A 21,918-nucleotide genomic window follows, 5' to 3' on the forward strand; every position below is an offset into this window, starting at 1 on the left:
TTTCATTTTGTTCGTTATTTTAGTTAAGGGTGAGGAATAACATTTGGAAAAGGATTGAAAGAGTGTAAAATAATGAACTGTTAGGACATTGTAGGAGGCAATAAATCATTGAAGGAATAGGTAGGTGAACTTACCTATCCTCTACATGGGCTCATCTGTGCTCCTAACAAAAGAGGAATCGGTCCTTTTGTACCTCAGTCTTCACTCCCAATTCCACCCTCCCCCAATAATTTGTCTGTCAATCACATCTGAAGGCAGATTCAAAAGCAGGAAGTCAAAGAAGCAGATGCCCGGCCCCAGCTGCTTTTGTGGGGTCAGCATCTCAGCAGAAGCTTCAAGCCAAGGAAGATGACTATGACAACCTCCGCCAGATACACCTTTGCCCAGGAAGCTTAAGAGCATCCCAGGAAAAAGAGTGTGGGACTCGGGTGGGAAGGAAGCCGGTGAGTATGCCAAAGGCACACTACACAAAATAAGTAACAAACACAACTACTCTTGGCACAGTGTCCTTCATAACCCATCCCATGTTGCTTGGTTTATATGTGATTTCACTCCCTTGATTTAAGCAGCCAGTGAAACCTGTCCAATATGGATTCCAGGTAGAACTATGATTCATAAGCCCTGCATTGTCCTTAAATATGACCTACCTTGGGGATACCTGTGTCCCACCTCCAGTGGCACGAATGCTTCCCCTTTTGTTCATAGCCAGCCAAGAAAGACACTCTGTTGGGGCAGTGAGACGTCCACACTAGCCTGCCAAAGTCTTCTGCAACTAAAATATTCCTGACATCTCTAACAGTTCGACTTTACCGCATCACCACTGGGTCATTCCAGAGCCACCACAATTCAAAACACACTGTGGAAAAAATGCAGCCTCTGATTGTAACCCCATTCTAGTCCAGATACTGGCCAGTCATGTTCCTGTTTTTCTCCCTCAACTGATTTTCCTCTAAGCGAAGCTGAGAACCGAGGGCATGAAGAGTTGCCTGGCCTGTGTGTGTGTATGTAGTTACGTTTCCCCCATTTTGACAACTGGTATAACACCAAGTCTGAAACAGAAATGCCTTCCCCCTTTTTCTCCACCGAAGTAATCAAGGTCACGTTAATCTTTGAAGGCTCGGCTTCTGTCGCCCTCCTTACTCAAGTTTCTACTGACAGCCAGGTCTAATAATTAAGAGGGTGAATCTGCTCTGGATATGGGCTGTCTAGAAACACAATCTTGGTTATGACCTTGGACAAGTTACTTAGCCTCACCAGGTCCCAATTCCTTCATTTGTAAAATGTAATAAAAATGCCTCCTCCATAGGGTTGTTGTGTAGATTAACTATTAATAGGTGTCAGGTCCAAAGGACACTGTTAGATACATAAGAATTCAACAAATATCAACTATTATGCTGCTCTCATATAGCTCTACTCCAAAATAGCCCTCTCCTTCTTCTGAATCTCATCTACCATGTTTCCCCGAAAATAAGACCTCACCGGGAAATAAGCCCTAGCATGATTTTTCAGGAGGACATCCCCTGAACATAAGCCCTAATGCATCTTTTGGAACAAAACTTAATACTATAAGACCCGGTCTTATTTTCAGGGAAACACAGTATTTGCTAATGCAATACTTGATAGTAATATTATCTGGTAATGTTCTATCTGTGCTTTGCATATATACAGATTTCTCAGTTCCCCTAAGCGATGACAAGGTCCCTGGGGGAAGAGAACACGACGGTTTGGGTACAAAGGTATCTACCATTGGTGAGAGAGCATGTGTCCAGTGACTTAGGCAACTGCCCTGCACATAGCAGGTACTCCATAAATAGTCACAGGAAAACAACTGCGTCACAACTGGAGTCAATTACAGATACTCCCGGACTTACGATGGGGGTTACATCCCAATCAACTCACCATAAGTTGAAAGTATCATTAAGTTGAAAACGCATTTAGTACCCCTAACCTACCAAACATCGTAGCTTAGTTTAACGTACCTTAACGTGCTAAAAATACTTAGATTAGCCTACAGGTGGGCAACATCATCTCTCTGCTGCTGCCCTGTATCACAAGAGGGTGTCATACCACCTATCACTCACCCAGGGAAAGATCAACAATCAAACTCCGAAGCACGATTTCTACTGAAGGTGTATCACTTCCGTACCGTTGTAAAGTTGAAAAATCCTAAGTCAAACCATCAATAAGTCAAGGATCGACTGCATTTCTGTTTTTACGTTCTGTGAATTAACAATGTTGTTGGAATTAACAATGTTGTTGTAAAACTTCAGGATTACAGTTATGTTTATCTAACCTTCTCTCTACCACCAGCACACACATCTCATGGTTACATTCCTTCTATACTATCCTTGGCAAGTGACCTTGTCTATTCTAATAAAGATGGTAAAAAGGATTCATTTTACATATTCAACTCTGAGAGTAGATGCTTGAAACACTGTGTGAAGACGGATTCTGAGCCTGTATTTAAGCATCAACTGTGAAAAGTTCTGTGATCAATTAGTGATGCCTGCCACTGAAATGGGGAAGAAGCATTAGGTATTAAAGTGTTTTCCATTATTCAATCTCTAAATGAGGGAGTTCACTACCTCCAAAGAGAGCTGACTATATACAATAATTTTTTAGTAATAGTAAACTATAAAATCAAGGATGGCTCATATTTTCTCAAAATTATTGTTTCATATTGGTTATTTCCATTTTCCCTACTTATAATATGAAAAAGTAATTGTGTAAATTGGTAAGGCAACTAATCACCAATGTCTTCATTCTTCATTTGTTTGTTTATTCATTCATTCATTCATTCATTCATTCATTCATTCATTCATTCATTCAATGTATTTGATTACTATGTTGATCTTTAGAAAGTTATTTACTTTCTCTGTTCTTCTCATCTGAGAAGAGGATAATAATAGTACTTACATCACAGGATTGGTGGCAGGTTAGATAAGTCATGTAAAACATTTAACACAGTGCCTAACACATACTACACGCTCAGTAAAAGGTAGCTGTTATAAAAGTGCTAAGTGCTCTGTGTGCTAAGTACTGGGTTACGTGCTGGAGATATAGAGATGTACAAAGCATGGTCCTTGCCCTCAAGGGGGCCTAACAGTGTCAGAATTGCTATGATTGACAAAAGCACAGGGTGTTTTGAAAGCTCATAGAAGGGGAAGCTAGCCTAGATTTGGGGCCTGGTAAGGAATGTCCACCTACAAAAAGTTATAGCTAAGCCATGCTTTCAAAGATAAGTAAGAAGTCTCCTATAACCAGAATCTTAAACTAGCCAATGAAGTTGAATAATATAAAAATAAAACTGAACGAGGTCAAGGATAGCTAATAGGATGAGTTGGATACACCAGTTTTACGTAATATCTTGTCACTGTGTACCTTGCTTTATGTGATGAAAAGCTATGTATAGGTCAAAATATTTGTTTAAAGGTCACTAGGTAAGGAACCTGCACATAAAGGTTACCTGGCTGTGCTGCTTACAGGCATCTAATAGCAAACTACTTTTTAAAGTAATTCTACATGCCTAAACTGTCTCTTGAAATCTTGCCCGGAATGTATGTCATATCTGTGCTCTGCTCATCTAAGTCCTACCTAATTCAAAGTTCAGTTTAAATGCCTTCTCCACTCCAAAAGAAACACCTTCCTCTGAAGAGATCTGTGCTTTCTGTGCGCTTCTAAATCATTTACCTCATTTGAATTGTTTTGGTACATATCACAAAAGACCTTATATTTTTAGGGTGCTATAATTTTTGCACATTTTTCAGTATTCTTCATGACAGTCATCACCTATTCCACTTCTCCAAGACCCACAGAGTGCCATCAACTCAACTTGTACAAAGTAGCCCTCAGTATCATTTGCTTGCTTAAATTAAGAGTTTTCACTTCATTCGTGTGAGTCAAGTGTTCTAAGGCTAGTTTCCACTTTTAAAGGGCCAGGTGCGTCCAGACTGAAAAGTTAAAAATAAAGACTCATTTTTAAGGAGAGAAAGAAAAATTAAACACAGGGGAACCACCAGTCTAGGAAGCAGAAAGCAGCAAGCTTCTTTCTGTGCCTCTAATGAAGAGGTAAAGTACAAACAGATAAAGAGAAATGTTCTAGGTACGTACTTTATTAAGCCATCTTCCATGTAAATATCAGCGTAAAAGGACTGATCATCGTTGACGATTCTGCCTCCCTTGATAAGAAGACGGTCACTCTAGAAAAGAAGGAACACGTGAGTCATTCTCAGAGCTAAGATTTCAGAGAAGAGTGTGCTGCCAAGGTTTTCCCAACTCATTGCTCTAGAGATCAAGTAGGAACACAGACATCTGTGTGCTCAGTGTACTCAGTATTTGAAAGAGTTGTATTTGTTGGGGATCCAGTCTTTCTCGTTTGCCTCGAACTCAAATTATCCTGGAGTTTCAACTCTTGCTTTTGAAATTTATCCTAGCTACTCAGAAACATAGCTACTTCAGGGGAGACATTCTTTTTAATCATGTTTTCTGCTTCCGTAAGCACTAAATATTTAATATTTAATATTTTAATATTTATTTATTAATATTTTAATATTTAATATTTTATCCCGCGTCCAAGGTATTGCACGAGAATAAGGAATTTCATCACGCCATATTGTCAGGGGAGAGGATTTTTTTAAACTGCAGATCATTGAGGCGCTTAGGAAATCAACCCGTATATGTGGGATAATATATACCTCAGTGCCCAGCACCCAGTCTGGTATTCTGTTGGCACTCATTGGTGATTCTCAAAAATAGAACTTAAGATCAGGCATACCATGAAACAACCTTTAAAAGTCTTTATAATGACATGGGGAGAATGTCATATTTAAAATTCAGGATACTTACGCATGTCTGCACACGTGCACACAAAGTTGTGGAATGTATAAGAAAACCACTCGATAGAAAAAAAAGACAAAATAGCTATGCTATTTCACTTGGGCTGGAGAAATTATGCAGGAGTCATATTTGCTTCATTATACTCAGTATTTCTCATATTTTCCGAAATGCATTGCTTTATTGGTTTTATTATTTAAAATTTGCTTTTTCGTATGAGAAAAGTCTCTTTAAAATTATAACTTAGGTGAAGTTTAGATAAGTGATCCAATTAGAAACAAGGCACATATACTCCAAAGCTTTTAACAAAATATGAACGTACTTTATGTATAAGTCAGGAGAGAAATGAACCAGTGTCAGCTTTAGAGATTACAGATTTCATTAAATGACTGGAGCTTAGACTGCAGCATGAGGGATGATGGAGCTGTGTTAGGTTCATGGGGAAGAAGAAAATTGTTAGGAGCCTGGTTGAGTGGAACTAGAGCATGAAAAAAGAACAGCTGGTTGGATTTTGTTAAGAATACAACTTACGGAATTCAACTCCCTCCCTCCCTCCGTCCCTCCCTCTATCATTCATCCATCCACTCTTCAGCAAATGATTATTTAATATGTATTATTAAACAGGTGGGGAGTGTGCAGTTGTGAATGAGTCACACCAGGTCTTAGCTTTTATAGAATTTAAAGGGGAAGTCTGGCAATAAAGAAAACAGAATGTGAACAAAACAAATAAAATGTAACATTATATTAGGTGTCACAAAATAGAGGGGGAGGTGGGGCTTGTTTAAATAGAGGCTGGAAAAAGCCTTCTCGGGAAAGATCAACATAGATAGGGGTGGGGATGGAGAACTACAGGCAGACAGAATAGTGTGTGCGGAAGCCCTGTGGTAGGAGGAAGTTTTGTTTCTTTGAAAACCTGAAGAAGATCAGTGTGGAGAGAGCTTAGGGATCAACGAGGGAAGGGGCATGAGATGAAGTTGTTGAAGTAGGCCCTGGATATCAAAAAGGACATACGTTTTATGGAGAAGGAAGGCCCACAAACAAGCTGACTTTTAGCTTCAGAAATGAAAGTGAACAGGGCCAGAAAATGACAACTGAAAGCAGGGCTCCTTGAGGGATATAGCAAATTACCACTTCGTTTGTCCTGCGTCCAAGGTATTGCACGAGAATAAGGAATTTCATCACGCCATATTGTCAGGGGAGAGGATTTTTTTAAACTGCAGATCATTGAGGCGCTTAGGAAATCCACCCGTGTATGTGGCAAGGAAAATGTGCTAATGTGATCAAATACAAACTCCCACCACACGTGATCTACAAGCCCCTGGTGGTCTGGCCTCTGTCCTTATGTCCACCTTCATTTCCATCATGTATCGCCTCATATTTTATACAGTGGCAAAACTAAGAAACATGTATTTCTTGACACATATCAGGCTCTCCGGACTTAGCAAAAATGTTTTCTCTGCCTTCTCATATGTGTACCAACCATCCTCTCCTTTATCCAGCCCCCAGTCAATGGGTTTCACTTGTAGGACACATTACCACCAATTTGGACTTTCTACCAAATTCCATCAGCTCCCACTGCAATTTAGTTCAAACAATTATATTGTTTTACAACAGCTGGTTTATTGTTTAATTGTCTCCTGACTACACCAAAGACTCTTTTAGCCTTGGAACCATGTGTCTTTTGATCTTTTTACTTTAGTTCCTGGAGCCCATCCTCGACAGCTGATCAAATGAATGAAGGGTGGGACCCAGGAAGTTGTATTATTAATATATTGGTATGATGGAAAGGCCATCTGAGTCAGAAAACTACGTGAAGTAGCCAGAAAATTGGACTTCTGAGAATTTTCTTTTTAAATTGAAGTTGTTGTCTACTGTGTCAACAGTAATTGAAAAATTACATGAGGCAATCCTAGGATGGTGCTTTCTAAACTAGGGTGCACATTGGAAAAATACAGATTCCCACGCCCTGCTCTGGCCACCAAATCTGTGTTTTATAAGCTCCAGCCATAGCTTTTATGCAGCCATCAACCAGCCGAGACCAAGTGACAAACCAGTAGCAGGAACACTACCCCTGGCACAGTTGTGTGTGTCTATGAGGGCGACAGAAGCATCTCCAGCACGAGCTTTGTATTAATAACAATGTCGGTAACTATACATTCTCTCTCATAGCTCAGTGTTTGTCTGGTGTTCTTTATCTTTCTAGCAAAGAGCTGAAGCAAGCTGGTTTTGGAAAGGAGCCAGTTCATGCCCGAACTGAGACCAGCTGTGAAATACAACCATCCTCCTGCCCAGGGACATCCAGCCCTGAGCCATGATCATCACTTCCTTCAACAAGTATTAAATGTCAGCACAGGAGCAAAAACTACCTCAGGCCGTGTCCATCAGGGTGATTAGTCAGAGCTGATCTGAGTGGAACTGACACCATTGAGATGGAGTCATTGGAACCTCTTCAAATGATAATTAAATAAACCTTCTTTGGTTCAATAACCAGGAACCTAAACAGACACAGCACAAAGATGAATTATAGGTCTGGTAGGTTTCAGAGGTGGGAGCGACAAGACCCCTGCTCCATGGGCTATAGTGTGTGAATATTATTATTTGTTTTCATCATGCAGAGCAGAGCTATCGAAACCTCAACTCACAGAGCTCAAATAGATGCTGCCCCTGGGGTCCTCAGCTTGTCCCCCTAAAGTGGTTAATCAAACTGCTTTATTAATTTTAATTCTTTCCATGCATGTGGGATGGGATCCACTACAAAGGGCAGCCCAGGCAAACTGTCCTCAGACACAGAAGAGTCTGCAAAGCAAGCCTTGGGCTTGGCTTTGAAGAATGACATACGACTGACCGCTCCCAAGCCACAGAAAACCAACCCTCACTGGTTACAGAACAAGCTTGCCTGTGAATTCATGGACCAGCTTTATAGAGTACTAACACGTGCAAGGGTCAAAAACCAACATCATGAACAAATCTGACATCTAAGATTAAAAGGCATCCTCGATGATGTTAGAAAAGACTGGTGAATGTGGGCTTGTGGCCTCTTTACTTTCTGTTCCTGGCAGCTAACGTGGTCAGGCATCCATGAGATGATGCCCAAGGAAGTAAAACGGTCTAGTTTGGAGCCTTCCAATGTTTCTCATGTAATGATATATACAAAGAATGAAGGTATTTCTAGAGCACATTGGAATAATCTGGTGGGTATTTGAAACCCAAAGTGTAGCAATTCAGAGCCTCAAGCAACCACCCGAGAACTCTTGGCTGCCTTACACCCTGCACAGACACCAAGGGCGAGTGTGCCAAGGTCTTACAGCCCGTCAGAGTGCCAGGCAAACCAGCAGGCCAGCTTGGGTCCTGCTGGAATCTCCCACCACGGGGAGAATCAGGCAGACCACTCAACTAGGCGTTAAAACTTAACCTCTCAGAACCTTAGTTTTTTGTTTGCTGAGAGAGAGAGAGAGAGAGAGAGAGAGAGAGAGAGAGAGAGAATACACATGTATAAAATATCCAGCACACAGTAAACACATCTAAATATTAGTATTTATTCCATTCATACTATTTATAGTAAATTATTTCTGAAAGCCTTAAGAGTACGGTGAAGTAAGGTGACTGCACCCATTTTCCAAATGGGGAGATATACACAGAGAGGTGAGTGAATTTCTCCAAGTAACAGTCAGTTAGTTCCAGCTGGAAGCAAATCCAGGTCTCCTACCTCATGGCACCACGCTGATGTCCTCCTGAAGCCACTTTACCAATTGTCCTTAAACCTGATGACAGGTGGCTCTTTCTGACAGGACTCTCTTCTCTATTTGATACTGAATCTGATTGTTCCAGTGCTGAAACTGCTGACCGGTTCTCTGTGGTCGTAACTTTAGGAATCCAATCAATACCTTTTCTGCCTCTACTTATAAAATCAGCGCATTAAACCTGCCCCTTATAGCCTGAATGTGTTGATGCAATTTATAAAGGGACCTAATTTATAATCCAGGATAGCACAGGCCCTTGAAGTCTGATATTTTTCCTTCACTAGGATACAATAATGATTAAGAAAAACAACCATAAGAAATTAGGAGTTTGTGAGAAAAAGGGAAAGGAAAAGAGAGAGAGAGAGAGAGAGAGAGAGAGAGAGAGAGAGAGAGAGAGAGAGAGAGAGAGAGAGAGAGAGAAACACAGGAGGGAGAAATGGAGGGAGAGGGGGAAGGGAAGGCAGGAGGAAATAAATTCCATCCACCAAGGGATGATGGTAAGGATGGCTGTGACTCAAACTAGAATAGAGAATGAAAGGACAGAATCTTGAACACAAGCCTATTGGAGAGGTTGGTTCCCATTTTAGTTTTCCTCATCTAGTTTTCAACTTAAAGAACTTAAATTACCACCTCTGTCTATCTGAGGTAATGAGAACATGCCTCCCAAAGAACCCAGAACACTCCATGGATGTCTTCCCAGTCAATGAAGCCAGCCTGAGAACTGTACTTAAGGCACATCTGTTTTATACTCTGCAGACATCCCAGCAGCTCAGAATAAAACTATAATCCTAGGAAGAGAAAACGAGGATATTCCATTCTGAAGATGAAGAATGAGTCTTCCAAAATCAAATATTTTGTTACCTGTGTTCAAATCACAGAGCACAGATGCTAATCCTCAATGGGGACTCCAGATCCTTTTAAATTCCAGATGGAGGCGCAGGTGGTTATTTAAAATAAATTCCCATCTGAGTAATTAGATTTGACTCCCCCAAAACACTTCCACTCTTAAAAATATCAGAATGAATAAACTACATGGATGAAATCTTATTTTTCTTCCCCAAAGCAGCATCATTTAAAGAAGAGAGGGAAAAGGCTTTCTAAGATAGTCTGGTTTACTCAACATTCAGGTATTTAGGGAAAGGTACTAAACAGGCTCCAAGGAGATCAGAGTTCTCATCCCGGCTCTGCTGCAGAATATGCACCTTGGGTGAGACACACAGACATGAGCTTGATTTCTAGCACTAACACTACCTGTGTCTGGACAAGTAACTTCACCTCTCTGGGCTTCAGTTGCCTCATCTGTGAAATGGGGACAATGACCCCTTTCTCTTAGGGTGTTGGTTAGGATTATGGGGGATGCTATATCCCCCCATAGAGAGATGCTATATCCCCCCAAGGGCTGAACTCTGCATGGCATGTTCTAAATGCTTGATACATGTGAGTTACCATCATTATTATTATTCCTTACAATTACAACTGGCCACTGTAAACTCCCCTCTCACAAATACTCAAGAAGAACTAAACTAACACTTTGTTAATCAAAATACAACAGACTGTGCCATAAAGGGAATTCTAGGGACACCAGTCCCCCCGTCAACCCTCAGCAACTGGTCTCAGTTCCAGTCACCAGCAGCCAAGGTCAGTCAAGACTTGTCCTTTTCAACGCCACCCCCCAAGGGCAAGTTCCCATGGCCTCTCCAGGTCATTCTTCTTCTGGAAACAAGTTTCCATAAGGAGATAACAATCTACTTGCTCTCTTCCAGCAGGAAGGAATGGAGAGTGGGTGGTGAGGTCTTAAACCTGCCCCCAAACCCACTCTCCAAAGCATGGATCTGTTTCTAGGATCCTCAATGACAAACACCCCATTGAGACAGAAGAAAGAAAAAGGTCCGGCAGAAAACATCTTGAAGCGCAGTGCAGTTTCTTGGCTTTCAGTCTTGACTGAAACCGGGTATAGTTTGATAGGGTTGGCGATTCCAAACCTCTAAACTATTACAGATGAATCTCAAAAATGTTTTCGTCCTTTCTCTCATCATCCAAACATACTTATGGCCATCAATGTGTGCTGGATGGAGGTTAATCTGGGGCACTCCCTTCAAAACCCAACCCACTAAGCAGAATTCCTAACAAACGAGAAGTACTCTTTTCACTCTATCATGTTTGGTTTGGCCCTGGAAGGACACGACACAAGGCAGGAAAAGCAGCAAGGCCTAGGAAGCAGTAGCCGAGGGGCAATCTTAACCAGAACAGGGTGGCCGCTCAATCTGCTCAACTGGAAGATCAAAGTCACCTATGTGCATTCTTCCCTCCCGGGGACTTCACCGATAACCATTTTAAACATGTCATTATCAAAGGGCCAGACAAGTTATACGGCCTGCCCTGGGTCAGAGTGCAGTGGGGGGATGGCTCCTTAATCCCAGCCCCCGATAACTGTCTCTAATTCTTCAACAGGGTTCCAGACACAGATAAGCACAAGTGGATAGATAACCAAGCCAGGAACGAGACGAGGAGGGGAGGAACGAGCCAGGGCTGCACAGGAGAAGCCACAGAGCCATTCCATTCTGAAGCAGGAAGTTCAGTGGGGCCTGTGAAGCCCAAACCTCAGTCACCTGTATGCTGCGTTCAAGATATCTGGCATATCCTGGTACAAACTGTGCCATTATTTACTTAGTTTTCGCCTTAAGTAAATGTATTTTAAAGGGAAACACTGTCTGACTGCCATAAATGCTAAGCCAGTATCACTTACCAAAAATAGACAGGAAACCTAGGAATAAATACAATAAAAACATTGCTAAATGGTGGATACCTCCTGCTGCTTTCAAAAGGGTTCTAAAGGATGAGCTCAGATCTGCTGCTTTTGTTAGAAAAGGAAGATTACCAAGGTTCGGGGAGGTGTTTAAAGATGGACTAGCATTGCACTGAGACTTTCTCCTTTACTCAGGTTTGTAACAGAATTAGAAAGGACCAAATTTCCCACTATGATTTAATGCCCTCTTCCACAATCACCTAGAACAGCAGAAATACGGGCCTTGCTCTTGATACATGGACAGACGTGGGCCAATATGTGCCAACTGGGTTGACACGAGCCTGTCAGAAGCAAGAGCACGGCCCAAAGCAGAGTCACAGGGATCTGCCAGGTACCAGGTAGCCCAGCAGAGGAAGGAGCTTACTGGGGCTCATGAAGGGTCACTGCATGGGAAGGTTGAGGGGATGCAGGAAAGAGACAGGATGAGGGAGAACGAGTGCAGGCACAAACATGTCTTATCAGAAAATAGGATGTACCAGATGTGGGTAGAAGAAGAAAAGTGGCCTGTAGTCAGCTGGGCTTTGGGGAGGGAAAACAGAAAGTTTGCCCCCTGGGAGGGAAACCAGCCCTAAGTGCAGTCTGCAGAGCCATTCAGAATTTAGGTGGCCACCCCAGGACTTTGGGAGCTAGAGCTGCATTTGCACCTCTGCCACTAACTTAGTGTGTGATTTTAGGCAAGTGACTTGACTGTCCCTGGGCCTCCTTTTCCACTGCTGAGGGAAGGTGCAGGTCTCTAAAAAAAGACCCATTTGTATATCTATAAAGTACAGATCATAATGCCAACCTCGTGGGCTCACTGTGAGAATTAAATATCAGGATACAGGGTCACACACTTAGCAAGGGCTGCCTAAGTGGTAAGCATTAAAAATATTACTACTACAAACAATAACGCTACTGTGCTACCATCTATTTCATTGCTTTACTTATATAGATGTAGAATTAAAGGCAAATCCAAATTGCAGTGCAAATATAAGATAGTGATTATTATTGTAAATAAGCTGCCTGAGAAACGTGTGGCTCAGGGCCAGAGCGCAAAGTAGAACAAAGGCTAAAGAAAAGTCAGTGCTTTCAAGAACTAACTGATGGCCACCTTTGGTCTGGATTTATATGACAGTTTTGTGTTTTATCACTTTTTTTTTTTGTTTTGTTTTGCATTGTTCCTTTTTAGGTCTCAAATCTATGTGCAATGGGTGAAAGCTCTCTGTACATCTGCAGACTAGAAAACTGCACTCCAGCTTTGTTTCAACAGGATCCTGTGGCCCGTTAGAGCCTGTACAAAAGCCAAATGTCTGCTGCATCAGGAAGAAGGCCTGAAATTTCAACGCAGGCCTTTTCTCTAGGGGTAAACAGGTTGAATAATTCATTCCTAAACATACACTTATGTGACTACTGGTTGTGAAGTTGTATGTTAGGCGTACAGAGAAGCAAAGATGAAACAGGAGGAAAAGGAAGCCATGAACATAAATAATGATGTGAAATAAAAAGAGGAAGTGGTAACACTATAGAGACAGTGAAATGATCAGTGGTGGCCAGTGGTTGGGGGGGGGGGGCTGGGGGAGAGAGGTGGGAGGGATGAATAGCTGAACAGATAGAGCACTGAAGATTTTCAGGGCAGTGAAACTCTTCTGTAAGATACTAATGGTGGATAAATGACAGTATGCATTTGTCAAAACTCATAGAACTGTACGACAAAACCTTAATATAAAACTTTATATTTAAAACTTTAATATAAAACTTTAATATAAAACTATGGACTGTTGTTAATAACATATTAATATCAGTTCATCACTTGTAACAAATGTACCACACCAATGCAATGGTAATAACAGGGGAAATTCTGGGGTGGAGGGAGTGAGGGGGAGTACATGGGAGCTCTCTGTACTTTCTACTTAATTTTTCTATAAAGCTAAAACTGCTCTCAAAAGCAGTCTGTTAATTAAGAGAGCAAGAAAGAGGGGAGAGAAAGGAGGGGAGGGAAGACAGAGACAGAGAGAGAGAGAGAGAGACAGAGACAGAGAGAGAGAGAGAGAGAGAGAGAGAGAGAGAGAGAGAGAGACCAAAAAGAAGAAAAATCCTCTGTCAGGTAGAAATCAAAGAAGGGTCCACAGAAGCCTCATCAAGATGGGTCTTGGGAAAACGGCTGATCTGGACATGCAGGTATGGCCAAAGGCAATTCTGATTAGAGAGGGGGAACAATAATTCCTAACTAGCATTTACCGAAAACAATTTATGTGCTAGAAACTCTTAGAAGCTTTATGTATATTTTGTTCAATTCACCCTCAACCAAATGCTGTGAATTATGTTACCATGTTTCCCCAAAAATAAGACCTAGCTACACCATCAGCTCTAATGGTTCTTTTGGAGCAGAAATTCATATAAGACCCGGTCTTATTTTACTATAAGACCGGGTATAATATAATATAACTAATATAATATAATATAATATAATATAATATAATATAATATAATATAATGTAATATTATATAATATAATATAAAACAGGTCTTATATTCATTTTCGCTCCAAAAGACACATTAGATCTGATGGTCCGGCTAGGTCTTATTTTCGGGGAAACACGGTATTGTTATCCCCATTGAATTGACGAAGACATGGAAGTTTAGGGAGGTCAGCTCGTGGTCTAACACCATAAAACCAGTCATTGGGAGAGCTAATTGTACCAATGCAAGAAATGCAGTCGGGGAAATTGTGGAGTTGTGCAGTGTCCCTGACGCTTAGGATCCTGGAATGGGTGGATGCAAGAGATGGCTGGTTAGGGCGTTTGACCTTTATTCTGAATCCTGGGGAGCTCTGGAAGGATTTTCAGAAAACAAGTGAATGCAACATGGAATTAAAAAAAAAAAAGTAAGCTAACAGAACAGCCATGTTCCATATTAAGGAAAGAACCAGTCAGAAAGTAACAGCAAATAGCAGAAACAAAGAAAAAAACCTTTATCACTCCGATTGCCAGGAAATAAATGGAATACTCATGCTGGATTATTAAAGAGAGTTTAACCAAAGGATTATTTAACAAAGTATGAACAGGGTTTAGGGAAATTCAATGGAGGTGCAGGATCCAGGGACCAACAGCAGGGAGCCATTTCCATGCCCAGGCCTGAAGGAGGGAAGGAAGGACGTGGTTACGGGCAGTGGAGACGGTAGCTGGATGGAGAAGGCTGCCTGACAGGAGCCATGACCTTCAGTATCCGCATGCAGCCACTCCACAGACTTCTTTGTTCACCTTCCCTCCAGTCTCCTAGTGCAGCCACATGGACTGAATCAAAGCAGGTGTCCAAGGGCAAAGGACATACGGATGCTGACCCGACAGGTCCAGGGTATGGAGCAGGGCAGAGATAGGCAGAGAGGGTATCTGGCGAAGCAAGCAGAAAACACCCAGCCCCGTCCCTGAATATCCAACCACGGGCCATGATTTCATACACTGCAATACAGCCACACTATGGATTATTATGCAGCTATTTTTTAAAACAGGTTAACTCTGCATCTTGCACTGAAGGTCTAAAAGAAATGTAAAACATGATTCTATTCTTGCAAAAGCAAACAAAAAAAGACACGCTGTGTAAAATATGTTTATTATGTTCTTGTGAGAGCCAAGAGAAAGGTCTGGAAAGATATCCACCAAGTTATTAACACTGGGTGTGGTAAGAGGAAGGGACGCAGAGGGAGGAGGTATGAGGAACTGAATTTTTCCCCCTCTTTCTCCTCTATGTATTTATTTACATCTATTTACTAGTTGCACAACGCATATGACATTTTATAACTTTTACATGGGATTTAATAAAGAAAACTATAAACAGGAAAAAGAAGGTGATTGCTCTGGTCTAGTGTGACAGCAAGAATGTGGCTACTGCAGAAGAAAGCTAGACTCAAGTTAGCAACTGAAGGCAAATGGAAAGCGATATGTCAACATTGACTGAAGTTCCAACGTAGGATGGCAGGGAGGACCCGATAAGAAAAATGGAGAACAGAAAGGAGACTAACAAAGCTGAGGCACAAGAATGAATAATAATTTGGAGATGCTGGTCAACCAAACAGCCATGCAGCAGATGGCTAGAAATGGGGGCGTGTGATTTAGAGGAATGCTCAGGTGTTAGTGGATGGACTTGAGTTAATGTCACACTGAAAATGGCTATATCAACTGAAAGGCAGCAAAGGATAGCAGAGCGGTCCCTGGAATGGGAGTCAAGAGCCCTGGATTCATCATAACTGACCCTGAGCTTTGCCTCTCTGGGCTGCTGGCCAATGAATGGCACCCACTTCCCTCTCTGAGACGCGGTTCTCGTCTTTGATCACTTCTGACTGGCAGCTGGCTTTGACTGGGCCTTTAGAATGACAGGGAAGCCTAGTGAATTCCCACCCTATTGCTTCTCAGGAACAAGAAACTCTTTCACTAAACCTGAAAGCCAGCCAAAATGTAATTCCCAGAGGAGGAATGCAGGCTCCGGGCTTGGAATGTGTGAGCGGCACCTTCAAATGACAGGCAATTACTCCCCATCTATTTGCGGCGGCCAAAGGGATTCTTCTCCATGTCTGACCTTATACTTTTAAAATTGGTGGGGGCTGCCTGGGGATTGTGGTTATAAGCACACAAACCAGTGGCTTATGCAACTTCCTAAAATTGTCCCGTGGGGAATGCATTTAAGAGAACGTTCCGCTGAGATGTTCCAGCTCACATCACGCTGCTATGGAAAGGGTCCTTGGAGAGGCAGCATGGGAGGAAGGGACTGTTTCAAAGACCAGAGATGTTCTCCAGTTTGCTAGGCTTTGGAGCACAGACATCAAGGACTGGGTCTGTCCAAGCCTCATCACTCACTTTGCAGCTAAAAACCCCAAGTGGTGAATCAGTGCCAGAGCAGCCTGATAAAATGGTGAAAAAGAGGGCTTTGGAGCCACAGCCCAGGCTATAAAATGAGTTAAATTACATCTGTCCCCAAAGGACGGAGGTGAGGAATCTGGTGCATAGTAGGTGCTCAATAAATGAATAATTATTTAAAGGTTAGACCCAAATCTTCTCAGGTCAATGCCTCTCATCTGGATGCCTACCCACTCTCTTCTCCATCCCCCCAAAGTAGCTCGACTTCTTGACTTTTTAATCTCTCTCTATATGTGTGTGTGTGTGTGTGTGTGTGTGTGTGTGTGTATACATATATATAATATGTATATTATATATTTTATGTATGTATATTAAATACCTTTCTCCAAGAGCCCAGACACACTTCCTAAGATGGAGTATGAGAAGCAGAGGGACTAGAGGAGATCACTTTTTCTGGCTCTTTTTTGACACAAGAATCAAACAATGGTGATGATTGATTCTCTTGGTCAGAGCCTTCTATCTGCCTAGAAACCTGTACACCCATAGCTCTGCTTTCATTTGCTAGACAGTGGCCATCAGGGGCAGCCGGTTAGCTCAGTTGATTAGAGTGAGGTGCTCTTAACAACCAGGTTAATGGTTCGATCCCCACATGGGCCACTGTGCACTGTGCCCTCCACAACCAGATTGAAATAACTACTTGACTTGGAGCTGATGGGTCCTGGAAAAACACACTTAAATATATAAAAGAAGTTAAGAAAAGAAAAAAATAATTTCCTTTAAAGCCAAAAAAAAAAAGCAGTGGCCATTTTCGACTCTTAGGCCCCAAACTTCTCCGAATTCTATTGACAGAAAACTGCAGATGCCCTTAGAACAAGGACTTCAAGAGGTCAGGCTGACTTTGAAGAAAATGAACCCTTGAAATAAACACAATTGAGGCTCCACTTAAAATTTGTTAGAAACCAAAAATGAGACTAGTGGGCAAGTAATCCTATAATGAAATATTTCTTTTCCTTCAACAAAGATCTAAGACTTTACTCAATAGGCATCTTGTGGACTGTATTCAAGACTGCTTTATTTTTTTAAGATTTTTATTAAAAATTTAGCTAACATACAATATTATATTAGTTTCATGTGGACACCATAGTTATTCAACATTTATACGTTGAATAAAGAAATGATCACCATGATTAGTCCAGCAACCCTTTGCCACCATACCACGCTAGCACAATATTACACTGTATCCCCTATGCTGTACATTATATCCCCACGACTTGTTTTATACCTGGAAATTTGGACCTCTTATTTCCCTTCACCTTACCCCCCTTCTTTTAAAAATTTTCAATTACAGATGACATTCAATATTATTTTTATATTAATTTCAGGTGTACAGAATAGCGGTTAGACATTTATATAATGTATGAAGTGAACCCCCACTAGTCTAATACACACCTGACACTATATACATAGTTATTACCATATTATTGATTATATCTCCTATGCTGTAATTTACATCTCCATGACTATTGTGTAACTGCCAATTTGTACTTCTTAATCCCTTCACTTTTTTCACACTGCCCCCCAACCCTCCTCCCATCGGCAACCATCAAAATGTTCTCTGTATCTCTGAGTGTGTTTCTGTTTTGTTTGTGTGTTTTGTTCTTTAGATTCCACACATAAGTGAAATCACAGCGCATCTGTCTTTCTCTTGCAGACATCCCGCCGACACTACAGGAATACATCCCCTGCACCTGAAGGCCTGCAGACTTCCTACTTACCTGCAAAGCCATAAGTTGCACTCTTCCAATGCTCACTATTTAACATTCTGGGATTCTAACATCAGCGAATAATCTTCTTTTGGAATTGTTTTGAAACAGTCTATTGTTTTTGTGTCTCTGCTCAGAAATATTCAAAAAGTGCTATGACTACTGAATTTTACAGTTGCAGTTGTCTTACGCATACCAAAGCGAGATATGCATTGTGCCATGCATGAAACTATGTCCAAACACACAACAAACAGGTTACTACCTCTGCAAGTCCCTTTAAGTCATATCAGACACAGCAGGTTTTCATCTGTGTGTTATCACTTTTGTCCCTATTATCCCAAGTCTTTTCATCTTTCGTTCCTCATTCCATTCATTCAAGGTTGGACTGAGCTAGGCCTTGGGGATACAGCAGAAAACAACACAGACACGCTCCCTATCACCAGGGAGCAGATGGTCTCGTAGCCTTCTGATAAACACTGCTTCCTTGACACCGTTTAACCCAGGGAAAGCACATTAGTTCACAGTAAAGGAGCAGTGTGCCTTTTCATTCGTGTGTTTATCTATCCATTCTTTCCTTCATTTAATGCGTTTTGTACATGCCTCCTGTTCACCGTGCTAGAGATACAGCCATGAAGAAAATTAATCCCCTGCCATTGTACTGCATGGTTAAAAAGGCAAAGAACAAGTAGGCCACTAACTAAGTGTAATTTCAACAGGGTAAATGAAATTTAGAAAGAGAGTAAGGGGAGGGTGGAGGCTTGGCCGAGGGTGGAACTGCTTCTGATGTGGTTTCTCAAAGATGGCCTGTTTGAGAAGCTACCAACTGCACAGAGGTCTGAATGACCTGAGGGGGCAAGTCAAGTAACAGCTGCTCCTGTTAAAGACTGCTCCCCACTCTGAGGGAGCCTCCAGGACAGAAGCTCTGAGCTGGAGATGGGCATGGCAGGTCCAAGGGACAGTGAGAGGGGAGGACAGCGGACGCCAAGTCACTGAGGGGCAGTGGCAGGAGTGCAGTGCAGAGAGATGGACAGTCAGGGCCAGGCCACGTGGAACTTGGAGAGCCACTCCCAGTGCAACAGATGTTTGAACAGGGTGTGACTTGATCTGATTGACATTTTTAAAGGATCACCCTGGTGGTGCGTGGAGAATGAGCTCATGGGTAGGCAAAGTGGAAACACAAAGACCAGTTAGGGGGTTCTTGCAGTAAGATGACAGAGGCTTGAGCTGGGGTGATGGCGGCAGTGATGAAAAACGGTGAGAAGTGGTTGGGTTCAAATTCTACTCTAAAGATGGAGGCAGTAAGTTGCATAGCTAGTATATGGCTGACTTCACTGGGACTTAACCCCCGTATCTGCTGGAAACAAAGCCACTCAACTCTTAACTTGACTGTGTCTTCTTACTAATAAATACCAAGTAAGTTTAAACCTGCACATTTAAGCACTGATAGACCACACAGCCTTAAACGAGGAGAACACAGCTGCAAGAAAGCCATTTACATCCAATATTTAAAGCACGTCATCTTTCTCACACCATAACAACTGGTTTACCAGCAGCTCAAGTTAATTTGATTTTTTTGTTGTTGTTGATTGTGTATTTATCAGGTCTTATTGTTGAAAATCCTTCTAAAATATGTTACTGTAAAACTCTGACATAGTTTCCACATCCACTCATGCTACAGATATATGGATCTGGTTTCCTGCTTTAGCCAATGTGACCCAGTGTGGGTAACAAATTCCCCTTTGATGGGTTACATTTCTTCGGGGCCTGGGTTCCATCACTACAAACATTAGTGCTCTATTATTTGTATCTGTCCATTTCAACATGCAAAGGTGTAAGACACAGGGAAGACTTTGTCAAATTCCCTGATTATCTTTTTAAATATCTCTGATTTGCTTTTATTTTAAAATCAGGGAAGAAATATTTCCTGTCCAATTGATTAAATGGATTCTAGGTCACTGGGACTTTGGAGTAAATTTTTTTCTCGTCACAACTTTTAAACAATTTGATGATAATGATTACTGAACAGCTTGGGGGGGCAGCCGGATGGCTCAGTTGGTTAGAGCGCGAGCTCTCAACAACAAGGTTGCCGGTTCAATTCCCACATGGGATGGTGGGCTATGGCCCCTGCAACTAAAGATTGAAAATGGCAACTGGACTTGGAGCTAAGCTGCGCCCTCCACAACTAGATGGAAGGACAACAACTTGGAGCTGATGGGCCCTGGAGAAACACACTGTTCCCCAATATTTCCCAATTAAAAAAAAAATAAATAAATAGCTTAGATTAACTTCCTTATTGGGAAGTAGCACAGCGTACTGGGTAAAAGATAGGGGTTTTAAAGTCAGACAAGAAGGTAAATTTGGTGCTAGCTCCCCCACTTTGTAAATAACTATGTAACTTTACATCCACTTAGTTAATCACTATGTAACTTTTGATACATTAACTTTCTGGACCTCGATTTCTGCATCTGTAAAGTGGGGCTAATAATACCTATAATCTAAGCATCATGGATGGAATGAGATGCCATATATAAAATCGTGACTAAAAATCAGTTTGCAAAGGCTTTGACATGGGATAATTTCTTATAAATATTAATTATCTGAGTCTCCCTCTTCTGGTAATTGAGAACTTCCAAAGTTTGAAGTTTTGAGTTTTTAAAGGTCTTTGTTCTTAACCTCCGCCCTGTATTAGTTTGCTCGGGCTGCCATAACAAAGCATCACAGACTGGGTGTCTTAAACAGTAGAAATTTATTTTTTCACAATTCTGGAGGCTAGAAGACGAAGATCAAGGTGTCGGCATGGTTGGTGTATTCTGAGGCCTCTTTCCTTATCATGTAGCTGGCTCTCTTCTCCCTCTGTCTTCACATGGTCTTGCTCTGTGTGGGTCTGTGTCCTAATCTCTTCTTATAAGAACCAGTCATAGACTGAACCAGGGCCCACCCTAGTGATCTCATTTAACTTAATTACCACTTCAAAGTCCCCATGTCCAAATATGGTCGCATTCTGAGATACTGGGGGTTAGGACTTCAACACATGAATTTTGAGGGGACAAAATTCAGCCCACATCCCTGCCTCAAACAAAACTGTGAAAAAGCACTGAACCAGAACAAGAGAAATGAGTCCTAAGCCTTATTTTTCTTTTTTTTTTTTAAAAATCTATTTTGCTGTGTAACCTTTGGCAAATTATTTTCTCTCTTTGGCCCACATTTTCTTAAACATTAAAATGAGGGAGTTTGGAATAACGGGCTCCTTATTTCTTTTTCTGCCCTTAACCAAACAAAGCTAAGCTTTCCCCATAATTTCTCACAACAAAAAGAGTCTGAGATAGAACATGCAACGAAGTAACTGAAATAAAACAAAACAAAAAACCAAAAACATACCTTCTTTGTGGAATAAACCCAACATGAAGTCTCTAGAAGCAGACTTCAATTGCTTGCAAATCTTCTAAGTTGTTTAAAGCCCTTTCTCTCTGTAAGACCGTAATTTAAACCAATTTAGTTGGATAACCCAGAACCCCCACTCTAAATTTATCAATATCCCCAAACAAACTAATCCCATCAAGATTTGGGGCACAGATTGGCTTTGAGGGAAAGAGTGTATGATTTCAAACAAAGGTCTCCTTGAAAGAATTAAGGGGGAAACGTTTTAAAAACAAACACATATGCACACAGAATATATCAAATTAAAACCAGCTTCCAAGCTTATGGGTTAAGCCATTAAGGAGAGGGGGGGAAAGGGACTGGGCATGTTTCCTCTCCAGCTGTGTAGCTTCAGGTCCTAAGACACTGTGTACCTACCAAGGTCAACAGCCTCAACAAGATAGCGAGGCAAGCACAAATGGTGGTGAGAACACAGATGTGCTCATTCAAGAGCAAAAACAGATTTCCCTGGAAAATGGCACAACTGTTGATGAGTTTGGAGTGATGACAAGAATATAAGACTAAGACTA

The 21,918-nt window shown here is 41.6% G+C and overlaps 1 protein-coding gene across 1 annotated transcript in view; it reads right to left on the reverse strand.

Annotated features, from left to right (window-relative positions):
• Positions 1-21,918, reverse strand: part of DPYSL3 (dihydropyrimidinase like 3) — a 60,663-nt gene that overhangs the window by 28,073 nt on the left and 10,672 nt on the right. The window contains exon 2 of the mRNA XM_081036146.1: positions 4,111-4,199. Coding sequence (XP_080892272.1) covers positions 4,111-4,199 — 89 coding nt within the window. The remainder of the gene's footprint in view (positions 1-4,110; positions 4,200-21,918) is intronic.

This window comes from Rhinolophus hipposideros (genome assembly GCF_964194185.1).
Source record: "Rhinolophus hipposideros genome assembly, chromosome: 23".
NCBI classification, from domain to species: Eukaryota; Metazoa; Chordata; class Mammalia; order Chiroptera; family Rhinolophidae; genus Rhinolophus; species Rhinolophus hipposideros.